At 50.9% G+C, this 12903-nt stretch overlaps 1 protein-coding gene across 2 annotated transcripts in view; it reads left to right on the plus strand.

The window, feature by feature from the left end:
- Window positions 1–11423: 11423 nt before the first annotated feature.
- The window catches only part of LOC134369968 (solute carrier family 22 member 4), a 57353-nt gene continuing 55873 nt past the window's right edge, over window positions 11424–12903 (plus strand). For both annotated transcript variants that reach the window (XM_063086840.1, XM_063086841.1), the window contains exon 1: window positions 11424–11816. In XM_063086840.1, the coding sequence (XP_062942910.1) occupies window positions 11424–11816 (393 nt within the window). The remainder of the gene's footprint in view (window positions 11817–12903) is intronic.

The raw sequence follows: 12903 nt of genomic DNA on the forward strand, positions 1-12903 counted from the left end.
TCTGCCTCTCTAATAAAGGCCCTCTGCTTGGCCTCCAACCTTTCAGTGCCCTGGCCTGCCACCTCTGGCACAGGCCATGGCCCCCAAGTGCTCTAACATCTGTTTAGGTGCCAGGCATGTCCTAGGCACCGGGTGCAACAATGAGCAAGACAGGCACTATGCTGCCCTCAAGGGGGCCACAGCCTAGGTGGATGGCCAACCTGAATCTCAAGGGGCAGCTGTATTAATAGGAAGGTGAGGTCTGGGGTGCTGCAATTTATCAGCAAGGAGTATGGCCTGGGTGGGGTCAGGGAAGGTATCACCTGAGAAATAAGAGATGAGGGAGGCAGGAGGTCCACAGGGTGGGAACCTGTGTGTGCAAAGCTGAGCATAGACAATAAAGGTCCCTTCTGACCATCATCAGCACGAGGGAAGGTGACCCCTAGCAGCCAGGGGAGACATCGCCCAGCAGAAAGTGACTGGGGGAGGGGATCGCAGGGACCACGTGGGCAGTATCCAGTTCCCGGAATCCTCTCATCTGGGTTTCTTTGGGCCGGCACCCTCACTTTATTCTCCTCTGACCCCTTTTCTTGTCCCTTTTTTCTCTCCCTCCACCAGGGGGCGTGCTTAATTTTCCAGCGTGAAAGAGAAGGAAGGTTTTAGAAAGAAAGAACACTTGCCCAGGGCCGCTTTCCCCTCCAAGATGCTCCTTCCTATCTCGAAAGTCAGGAGTAAATTCCACCTCTCCTCAGAGGTCCCACTGTTACTGCCTGGTGGGTCTGCCTTGGGCCTTTCCTGCTTTGGTTGCACACACTGGTACAGACTCAAACTTTTTAAAGATATAAATGGTGTCAGAGTTGGTGAATTGTGGCTGTTCACACCCAAGGATGTCTCTGGACACGTGGATCTACCCCCTAGTGTGCTTTCTCCAGACAAGAAACTCACTTGTTTTATTTAATCCCTGTTTATTTAGTGAGCCCCTAGTATTGTACATTTGTGCTGTTTTCAATTTTGTGCTATCACAAACCACAAAAGACTGTTATCAGTTCACACTGTCACCATCAACACACAACAGCACTCATTCCTTACACTCTTGCCAACACAGGATATTCGCATTATTAATTTGTTTTTAATCTTTGCCAAATTGGTAAGTAAAACATGGTATGTAGTTGTTTCAATTTGCATTTTTCTGATTACCAGTGATGCATTCAGTTATTCAACAAACGTGTATGGTTTGCTTGCCAGGTGCGTGCTGCTAAGGGAACACCAGGGAACACAGTGGTCCTCACTCTAGTTCTCGTGTCAATTACCCTAAACCCTTCACTCATTTTCCTAAGGTTTAGCTTCTTAATAATTGGGAACTTTTCATACTCTTGTAAGAATCTTCGTTACTGGATTCTATTTCTGATCTATTTTCCTCTTCCTATTGTGATATTAAAACAATATCACACTGTTTTAATTAGACTTTAATAGCCAATCTCCCCTCGTCGAGTTCGTGTACAAACATGTCAAGGCTATTGTACATTTCCAATTGTCAGAAATTTAGACTCCCTTATGTCAGGCTTTGGAAAACAAACAAACCTCTTTGAACCGTGACTGGGGTTGCCCTGAAACTCACTAGAAACTCACTTGGCACTAGTAACTCACTTGGGGAGAACTGGCATAGAGTCCTTTCCTCCAGGAGAGGACAGGGATCTGTCCTTACTCTGCATTTATTCAGGCGTTGTGTACCTTTTCTCGAAAATTTCATTTCTTTCTTCTCATAGATCTTGTGTTCCTGGTTAAATTTGTTCTGGGTTTTGCTTCCAAAGGCTCCTTCCGCCGCCCCTTCCTTGTCTGAGACCGGGGCAGTGGACAGGTGCCCCAGAGAAGTGAGGCGCGGAGAGCCGGGCTGGAGTCGCAGGCCCTCGCCAGGAGGGAGGGTACCCCGCCGCGGGCCCCCCAGCCCCTGCGCGCGCGCACACCGCATGCGCGCACTCCCTCACGCTTCCCGCGGCCACACCCGAGTAGGTGGCGCGGCGGAAAAGTCTGCCCTTCGCTCCCCACCGCGTTTCGCCCTCAGATTTGGTCCCTGCCCCACCAGGTCAAAGGCGGGAGCGGAGTGGAAGGCCGACAGCCAGGGAAGCCATTAGGCACAGGAGCGGGTGGAAAAATACCGGGAGCCACAGGCACAGGCCCCCACCCCCTGTCCACACTCATCCACAGAGACTAGGCTCCCCACCCCCAGCCGCTGCTGCAGATCCACCAGCCGCCGGTAACTCGCCTTAATCCCGGGACACGAAGTCATCCCCTACCCCGCAGGGACTGACCACCCAAATTGAGCAGCCCTGGCTCCCTCGGCTCCCGCTCCGAAGACCAACAGCTCCACCCCCGCGGGGCTGCAGCAACCAGGCCAGCCCCCGCCTGCGCATCCTGGTGGGGCGTGGGTAGGAACGCAGCTGAGGGGAGCGGTGCCCAGAGCTGCCAACCTGATTTGTCCTTTCCCGGCTTCAAGGCCCAATCTCTACCCTTCTTCCCCCATGCCCCCTTCCGGCCATCCTGCACATCACTACGTCTAGGGCTCTGCCTGCTAAGCATTTCTAGGGCCCATTTCAGGGCAGCTGAAGGAATCTCTCAGTCTCTTGCTTCAGCCTCTCCAGGGCCCTCAGGATGGAGTCCCTCACTGCTGACCTAGCATTTAATGCCTCTCTGACCTCAGGCTGCTGATTTTGTCTCACTTCCTCTGCTACAGCAGACAGTTCACTATTCTCTGAGCAATCCTGCCTTTTTACCTCATACCTTCTCTCATGCTCAAAATGCCTTCTTTCTTTATCTGGCAAACTTCTACTCATACTTCAAGGCCCAGTTCCACTGTTCCCTCCCTAGAGCAAAGTCTTGGGCCTCCCATCCCCCTTCACTCAGTAGTTCCCATCCACATGCCTTCCACCCCACCCCTTCCATCCCTACCCGGTGCCTTTAGCACAACCTGTTATCTCCTTAGTCAGAGCCTGGCCCAGACCTTCCACTGTCCTGCCCAGACTCCAGGCACTGGGAGGTACAGGGGCCCTTCTGCCAGCACCTACCCTCACAAGCATGTGCACAACAGACACACACACACACACACACACACACACACACACACACACACTCACACACACACACACACACACACACACACACACCGAACCTCCCTGCCTCCCACCGCCTTCCTCTTCACCTTCCACTTCAGGTTTCAGCAAGCATCCTGCCTAAGCCCTCAAGGGGAAGTAAGTCTTTGAGGGGGTGTCTGACTCCTTCCTGCATCTTCAACCTCAACTCATTCATTCAACTAATATTTACTTAGAACCTACTATATGCCAGTCATTGTGATACACACTGGGAAAACATCTTAAACAAACATATAAAATAAGTACAGACTATAGGTAGTGCTATCAAGAAAATAAAAAGGGAATTACAGTAGAGAACAAGGGATCCATTTATATGAGGAATCTGGAAAGATCTCACAGATAAGGCGATATCTGAGCAGAGACTTGAGATGGTGAGGGAGTGTATCAGTTAATGGATGTGTGGGTTATCGTGGATTGTGTTTATGCTCAATCGAGGGCTTTATGGAAGCAGAATTTAAGAGCTTTGAATTAGAATATTTGGCAGAAGAAATAGCTAATGGGATTAATGAGTTGACGGATGAGCAGATTATCACCAGAGTAGCACTAATGGCTTTATAAAGAGCAAGCAAGCACGTTAACACGTCTCACCATGTGATACCCTACATTGCCATGGGACTCTGCAGAGAGTTCCCACCAGGAAGAAGGCCCTCACCAGATTCTCCCCTTGGACCTTGGACTTCCCAGCTCCAAAACTGGAAGAAATAAATTTTATTTCTTTATAAATTATCCACTTTCAGATATTCTGTCATAAGTGGCAGAAAACTGACTAATACAGGGAGCATCTGTGTGGTTATCTAGGGCAATTGCATTCCAGGCAAAGGGAACAGCAAATGCAAAGGCCCTGGCCAGAGCAGAGGGAGAAGGCATGTGCTTGCTGTGTTCCAAGAACATCAGGAAGTAGCTGGAATGGTGTATGTGAGGTGGCTAGTAGCAGAAGATGAGATCAGAGAGATGTGGGGGCAGGAAGGATGACCATGTTGACTGTTGCAAAGCATGGTAAGGACTTTGGCTTCTACTCTGAGATGGAAAACCAGAGGAAGGGCATGACCTGGATTTATGTTTTAACCAGGATCCCCTTGGCTGCTGTATGGAGAATAGACCGTAAGGGGCAAAGGTGAAAGCAGGAAGACAGTTAGCAGGCATGACTGCACTCATCCCTAACTCATTCCCAACTAATCCACTTGCCTCTACCTCTGGAGCTCCAGCCTCAGCCCAGGTCCTCACCATCTCCTGCCTGGCCTCCCTGTCTCCTGTCTCCACAGTTCCCTCTCCAAAGGAAAAGGGAGGCTTTTAAAATACAATTCTATGTCACTCCTGTCTAGTAAAGCCTCCATGTCTACTCACTGCTCTTGGGACAAAGTCTAAACTCAAATTCCAGCTCACAAGGCCCCATGAGGCACAGCCTTTGCTGACCTCTGCTGACAGTCCTGCCTCGTGCTCCATAACTCCAGTTGTGCTGATCTGTAAGTTCAGCTTCATTAAGCTCTCCTCGAGACTCTTGCAGACTTCTTCGACTCTCCAAGGAGATAAAAACAAAAACTGAGTCCTTCCTTCTGGTTCTCTGAGTGACAAGCTTTGTTATTGTCTGCCTTCCTCCCGGAGAACCAAAGAAAGGAGGGCAGGAGGAGCCCAGATGTTGCTTCATGCCAGCCCTCCCTTTTCAGCCAAGGACCCAGCCCCTCCAAGGGGCACACTAGCCTAGCCCTGGGCTCACAGCTCATGAACAGCTGAGTTGGGGGGTAGGGGTGTTGTGACCTGCACCATGATGCCCAGAAGCCTGGGCTGTGGGCCCTGAGAGTGCCTTTGCCCCACCCATGGAGTGCCCTGCCTCCCTTTCTGCTCCTGGGTCCCCCTTCCCAGCTTAGGTGCACTCCAGTGCTGTCCTGGACAGCTTATTCTTACCCGGGGTGACAGCTTCTTGTCTTTGCACCCCAGGCTAACCCCTGACTTGCTTTTCACAATTCAGGGTAACTTTCTGGTTTACCATTTTTCCACACAATAATCTGTTTTTCCATCTCCGAATGGAGGTAGAACCTCTAAAAAGGTTTGAGAGCAATAAAGGGGTCTCTCAAATAAGCAAGGACTGTCCTCCTGTGCCCCCTCTATCACAAGTGGGAAACTCTATTTGGGTCCCCACAGAAACTAAACCTCATCTTTGCTACTGTCTGACATGGATCTATTTGTGGCTGCAAGGCAAAGACTAGAAATCCCAGGAGAGGCTGCCAGAAGCCTTCTGGTTCTTGCAGGGTCTGGGGTTGGCCTCAGCCATGCGGCCTCAAAAACCTCACTAACGAGCCCGTGAATGGGTTTGTCTCCCCTGTCAGACCCAGTGAACCAAGCTCAGAGACTGAAGCACTGCATCACACACCAGCTTCTTTACCAATGATGACAGCAGTGGAAGGACACTCAGCTGTTCTCTAGGCATCCTTGGCCTGTAGGCACATTTTCAAGCAAAGCTGGAGCACAGCCACAGACTCAGAGTAAGGGAAGGGAGACGGATAAGAACTATGATGGGAGCTAATATGTCCCAAGCCTTCATCTCCAAGCCCTTAGTAACTGATATTTTTATTCTTTAATTCTCATATCAATCTGAAAGGAAATATGGCTATTACACCATCTTATGGATGAACTCAGAAAGATTGAGAAACTTACCAAGGTCAGTGCTCACTAGTTAATCTCAATGGCAAGGGCAACCAAGGAAACTGCATGTACCCATCTTCCCTTAAAGCGTTGCCTGCCCTTCCAATGGTCTGGTGACTCTGACCAGGCCACTTCTGAAGGGTGCTTACCTGCCTCTGCTTGGCAAGGTCTCTAAATGGCCCAGAGTGCAGGCTCAGACTCACTGACTCCTCGCACAGGGCTTGGCTCCCAATCTTCCATGGGCCATGGAACGGTGGAAGCTGGGCTGAGTCAAGATGACCCCTGAAGCTTTGGGTCTGAGTGTGGACAATGCTGGTGCCCACAGCACCTGATCACCAACTCTAACATGCATGACCTATGCCCACACCTGCTTGACTTACTCCTGGGGTTGGGTCATGATGTCTGCTAAATTGGCTATCCCAGCTGCTCAATGACTCCTCAGTGGTTCCTGGAGCTGCTAAGAGAAAGCCTGGAATGGTTCCCTCCTAGCCTCCAGGACTCTCTTTCTGTGATTGCTGGAGCCTGCCTCATCTCCCAGGGAGAGATTTCTAGCTGGGTGCAATCTCTTACCCCTCTGGTCCTCCTACATCATGCATGCCTTCTCAGTCAGTGTTTTTGCCCACTCTCCTGCCTGCCCCTGAGGCACCAGCCTCCTTCAGGCTCTGGCCTAGCTCCTCCATTCTTCTCCAGATGCTCATTCTCTAGAGTGGTGTGGGGTTTGGGGACTGCCTAATAGTTATATCCTTTCCAAACTGTCCCTACCCTCCTTTTGTGCTCTCACCTCAGCCCCACTGGATTTGGTCTGGGAGGACAGGGATCAGGGGCCACCCTGGCCCAGCCAAGGGGCAGCTCCTCTCCTACAGAGCCACCTCCACAACAGATTTCTGATTATCCCTTCCAGATGTCCAGCTTTCCCATCAATTCTGTGAGCCTGCTTGCACCAGGAGCTTTGACTGGCTCTGCTCCCTGGTAACCTCGTCCATGCCCATGGCCTTGAGAACTCTGCAGTTACAACCACTCCCAAATGTATATCTCCAACCCAGACCTCACTTGAAACTCACACATGTGCAACCTGGAAGTATGGGAGAGTGTATTTATTAGTCCATTTTATGTCATATATAACACAATACCTGAAACTAGGTAATGTATAAAGAAATGAGAATTATATCTTACAGTTTTGGAGGCTGGGAAGTCCAAGGTCCAGGGTGAGGACCTTCTTCTTGGTAGGGACTCCTTACAGAGTCCCATAGCAATGAAGGGTATCACAAGGTGAGAATGGCAAGAGCTCTTCCATGTGCTCTTCTTATAAAGCCACCACTGTAGACCCATAACAATCCACTCAACCATCAACCCATTACTCCATGAATGGATCAGTCCATTCCTGAGGACACAGTTTTTGTGATCTAATCACCTCTTAAAGGCCCCACCTTTCACCACCATATTGGGGGTTAAGTTTCAACATGAGCTTGGAGGAACATTCAAACCACAGCAGAGAGTTAACACCTAATGGGGCACACCTCACCCAATGGGGATAGAAACCTATGGATAAATGTTCCCTACTTCTGAACCTTACACAGACATTTCTGAGATCCATTCCCCCAATTTTCCTCAGCTGTAAACAAACTGATGCTGCACCCTTATATTGGCTTCCTTTCTTCCCTGTTTTACCCTCCTCAGTCACTTACTCCTGTTCCTTTAGACCCATTCCCAAATAAACCACTCACATACAAACCCTTGACTCAGGCTCTTTTAGGAGGGAACCCAGACTAAGACAATTGATACCTACAAGGCAGGCCTGCAAGAAAGGGATTCTAGAACTGGGTCACTCACCTTTCAAACACAGATAAGGACCCCTGCAAACAGGTCCAATGAGTTTGAAGATCTACCTTGTAGAATTTCTCTGGTCCCCAAGTGAATAACTGGATAGATACACTTAGCAGCTGGCAGGACTCTAACGTTTATTCCCTGTCCTATTAATGGAGCTATTTTGGTTGGAAGGGCCAACTGGAAGCCCCTGATACTTACCCCTACCTTTTTGACCAATTTACTAAATCAGAAGTAAAACCACATCCTGTGTGGAATTGCAGAGATCAACACCAACATCAAAGACTTTCTTCTCAATATCCTTCCGTAAAGAGGATCAAAAACTGTTTTCTTTTATGTGGGAATAATAGTATATATTCACTCTCTTTCCCCTGGGCTACGTTAATTCTCTTGCTCTCTGTCACAATAAGGTACTGTAATTAGTGACTTTGTCTTGATATTCCATAGAACATCAAGGAAGTTCACTGTATTGATGACATAATGCTAATTTGACCTTGTGAGCAGGAATAAGCAAGTACTCTAGGTGTCCTAGTAAGACACATGCATGCCAGAGGATGGGAGATAAAATCTCTGAAGGTTTGGGGCCTTCCATATTGTGAAATTGTCTTCTTACCATTTTGTTCTAGGATAAGTTAAGTGTATATAAATGTAGACAAACTAGTAAAATGAACCCCTAGAACCACCGTCATGGTCAATCTTATTTTAACTACATTTCTACTCACTTCTTCCATCCCATATTATTTTTAAACAAATTGGTGAAGTTCTCAGGGATCCAGTAGTCTGGAGCATACCAGGTTATCCCCTGTAAAGGCAAGTTGTTGTGCCCTGTATCCTCCAACACTAAGACACAGTGCTTGGTGGATTACTACTCTGACCTATCTTTTGGGTGCTTCGGAAGGCTCCCAGTTTCAAGTGAATCCCAGACCAAGAGAGAGCTCTACAGTGTGCCCAATTATAGTACAAGCTTCCCTGCCATTCCAGTGGATTCAATGGTGCTAAAGGTGTTCATGCTGAATAAAGATGCTAGGTAGTATCTCTGACAAGCCCTAATAAAAGTTTCAGGGCATATCTCTAGGGTTCTGAGGCAAAGCCATGCCTCTGCAGCAGAGAGCCATCTGACTTTTGAAGAGCAGCTGTTTAGCCCCAGTAAAAACTGACAGCATGGCAAGGGGACATCAAAATCTACGCAACTAAAGATGCCCAGTATGAGCTGGGTACCGTCAGATGCTATCAGGTAATAAGATTAGGCAGACTCATCAGCAATACACCATATAATACAAACGGTAGATTCAGAAACAGGACTAAGCAGGTCATAATAGGTGGTTCAGACTCCTATGATGCCTACCTCAGCTACACCAACACTTCTGCCTCAGCTCCAACTTACAGTCTCATGGAATGGTTCTTTGTAACTAACTGATGGAGGAAAAGAATACTCAGCCATGACTCACAGGTGGGTCAGCTTGATACGTCAATACTAGTCAAAAAATGGATTGTTACTAAAACACAGCTCCATTTAGGAGGTGGCCCTAAATAATGGTGAAGGGAAATCCTCCCAAGCCAAGCTTTAAGCAGTGCACTTGTTCTTTCAATTTGTATGGAGGGCAAAACAGTTCTAGGTCTTGATTTACATATACTTGTGAGCAATGGAAATAGCTTAGTTGAGTGGTACCTGTTCACCTTTCACTTATGTGCAATCTGCAAGTGCGGGGGAATTGACCAGTGGAGATAGAACTAGGAAACAAATGTCCCCTCATTCTATATGGTTCTTTAGAAGGCCCCAGTGGGAATGAACCCCAGTCACCCATAGCAATGAGGGTGACTGGGACAGGGCTGAGACAAGCAAAAAAAAACAAGGTACTTGCCTCTGTTGCAAAATATCAGAGGGCACCAATAAGTTTAGTAATTAAACAATATTTTAATACAGTATTTTAAAAAATCAAAATTAATGCAAAAATCGATGATGAACACAATATCAAATTTTTAAATAAAGAGAGAATCAGTATTGCTAATTTTTTCTTTGGCTTCAATAGGGCTCCGCACAACACTGTTACTGATCTAGGTCATTGCCAATGACCAGCTCAATTTCACAGTTTTCTGTTGGCTTTACCTTCTTCCTTGTTCACGCCCCCTGGTCCCTCATTTGTTTTCTGGGATCACTACTCAGAATAAACTACCTTGCATAAGTTCTTGTCTCAGGCTTGGCTTTATTATTTGGGGTGAGAGTGGGGGTATGAAACCTAAGCCAAATAAGATAATGACCATAATATAACATTCAAAAGATACTTTTGAAAGTAAAGGGAAGCTCTATTAATAATTTCACGGAATTAATAGGCATAATTCAGAGCTGTCCTGGCACACATCAGGACATACGGTCTTATTACAGGTAAAGAAACAGGTTCCAGGGGTTTGGGAAGCCAGCCTAAGAGGAGGAGTCAGGCTGGAGGCTACGAAAAGAGGTAGAAATGTTCCTTGGCCTCTTAGTTCAGTGCCTGGAGAAGCAAACACAGTTGTGCAAAATCTTCCAAGAGGTGGGCTCTTTGGCCTGTTAATCTATCTGCTTCTTGAACCCCAGGACTCAGGCTCCAGTCTGAAGCCAGCTCGCACAACAGGAGAGGGGCCACAGGTCTGGGCAATGAGCAAAAAAACAAAAAAAGGGAGGCTGTAGTCCTCGTTTTGGTTACCCTGCCAGATCTGGGCGGCAAACCAGACGTTCTCCTCCTCCCTCCCTCCTTTCCCAGACCGGGGTAGGGCTCTCTGCAAACAGAAGGCCTTCCAGTCCAAGAAGACTCTGGCAACCTACTCCGATAAAGGGCCCTGGAGGCGTGCAGACTGCGAGGAATCAAAATCGGAGCCCAGGTGTCCTGACAGCAGCGCCCCTATTACCGTGCTCTTGCAACGTGCCAGGCTACGTGTCGAAGTCCTCTCTAGAAGCCCCAGGAGGATGTCGGCATGACCCTGGGACAAGCCGGTAACCCCTGGCCCCACCTCGCCTTCGGTCCGAGCCCGTTTCTGACGCAGTGTGACCTTGCTCATCCCTTCCAGGTTCTGGGCCTTTCAAGGCGGGGCTCCTGGCTGTCCCGAGGACGCTTCACGGGGCGCGACCGGCTGGTGACTGATTGGAGCCCTCCTAGGACGGGTGAGGAGGAGCCCCCTGTCGGCCGGTGCCAACCACTCGCGCGGAGTGCCAGAAGAGAGGGCTCGCTCCTGCCACCCCTGCCGCCCGCGGACGTTTCTCAGGACCACCGACTCCACTGACTCTCGCGTCCGCGTCCTGCGCGAGGCCGCCTAAGCACAGACTCCGTGTTGGAAGGGACAGTGGAGAGACCCCCCGCCCCGGGCGAGGCCTGGGGCGACGCCGACAGCGAAGGTCGAGAGCGACCTCTCAGAGACCTCGCTTTCCGGCCTCGGATCCTCCCTTTCGCCCGCCCTCCCACGTGGGCCCGCGTCTCGGAAGTCAGCGGTCTGGGGTCGCCGGAGCTCCCTGCTGCGCGCGCAAACTGTGCGGCTGAGCTCGTCCTCCGGGTCCCCGCCGCGTGTGCGGCTGGGCGGGCGGGGCGCGGAGCAGCAGGCGGAGTCAGCTCGGGAGCCCCGCCCGGCCCCCGCGCCCGCCGGGAGGGGGGCGTGGCCCGAGTCTCTGCCGAGGCGTCCCGCTTTGCGCCGAGCTACCGGGAGCGTTCCAGCGGCCGCAGCCTGTTTCCCGGGAACGCTGTCCGGGCGCGCGCCCCGATTTCCAGCAGCCTGCCTGTCCCGGGAACGTTCTGGCGCCTTCGAGGAACTGTCCTGAGAAAGCTCTTATCACCCCTCGGTGCAAGGGGCAGAACAGCGTCTGGAAGCATGCAGGACTACGACGAGGTGACTGCCTTCCTGGGCGAGTGGGGGACCTTTCAGCGTCTCATCTTCTTCCTGCTCAGCGCCAGCATCGTCCCCAACGGCTTCAATAGCATGTCAATCGTGTTTCTGGCGGGGACCCCGGAGCACCACTGCCGGGTGCCCGACACCGCGAACCTGAGCAGCGCTTGGCGCAACCACAGTGTCCCGCTGCGGCTGCAGGACGGCCGCGAGGTGCCCCACAGCTGCCGGCGCTACCGGCTCGCCACCATCGCCAACTTCTCTGCGCTCGGGCTGGAGCCGGTGCGCGACGTGGACCTGGAGCAGCTGGAGCAGGAGAGCTGCCTGGATGGCTGGGAGTTCAGCAAGGACGTCTACCTGTCCACCATCGTGACCGAGGTGGGTGCCAGCCCCCATCGGGGCCAAGGTCGGGGACATGGGAGTGAGACACCCTCCATCAGCCCAGCCCCCCTTTAGACTCCCTCGCAGTGCCTGGGTCAGCGACCCTTCTCCCCCTAAAACCTGTCTGGCACTCATGCGACTAGGTTATACTTCTAGCCACAAGTGTGCAGTCCAAGAGAGCAGGATTCACTTTAGGCTCATTCCTGGATCGTTTCTGTCCAGTATGGAGGTGATGGAAGAGTGTTGTCACCAACTGTCTCTTCCTTTCTGAGTTTCACAACAGATGAAATTGTTTCCCAAGAGCCTAGATGATGCCCTGGGGGGGGGGGCCTAGTCCCAGGCTGCCCAGATGTAGAGCCTGAGTCACCTTCCTGCCAGGGATGGGTGGAGGGGTGTGGGGAACTTTGCTGAGCTTACATGCAGACACAGAGAAGGGCCTTGTTGCTGGGTAGGGCAGGGACAGGTCTGGCCTTTCCCTGGCCACAGACTTTGGGAGGTGTCAGGAGGTCTACTGCTCTGCCGTGTACCTTGTGGTGAGACTTCAGGTCCTTTCCTGAAGCCCCAATTTCTCCGAAAGAAAGCAGAGGACCGCCTAACGCTGATTGGATGCAAGGAACCAAGGGAGGCGTAACCCTGGCCCCAAGGCACTCATGGAGAGAGGCTCACAGAGACCTTTCTGAGCATAGGGCTGGTTGGTGGGCAGGGGCTCCAACTTGTGCCACCAGTCCCTCAGTATCCTAAGTGGTTTGGTGGCAGGTTTTCTAAGTTTCAGGATGTATACATCTCCCCCTGTGTTTCCTGCTTAACCCCTGGTAAGGACCAGGAGATGCTGGGTCAGGGCACACCCTCCTTCTGGGGAGAGCATCCTCATGGACTAGTTTCTTGCTATTGATCATGCAGGTAGGATTTCCCTGCTTCTAACCCGTCCTCTGCTCTATGTTCCTCCCAAGGAAAACCTGTGAGGGGCCCCTGCTAGTCCTTTATCCCTTTCCCTAGGTGCAATACGGCTGAGGGAAATCATCAGACATTGTTTCTGTCCTTGTGCTGGACACTTAGAGTGTAGACATTTGGAGCACGGGGCCTG

The sequence above is a fragment of the Cynocephalus volans genome, chromosome 2 (assembly GCF_027409185.1).
Source record: "Cynocephalus volans isolate mCynVol1 chromosome 2, mCynVol1.pri, whole genome shotgun sequence".
In the NCBI taxonomy this organism is placed as follows: Eukaryota; Metazoa; Chordata; class Mammalia; order Dermoptera; family Cynocephalidae; genus Cynocephalus; species Cynocephalus volans.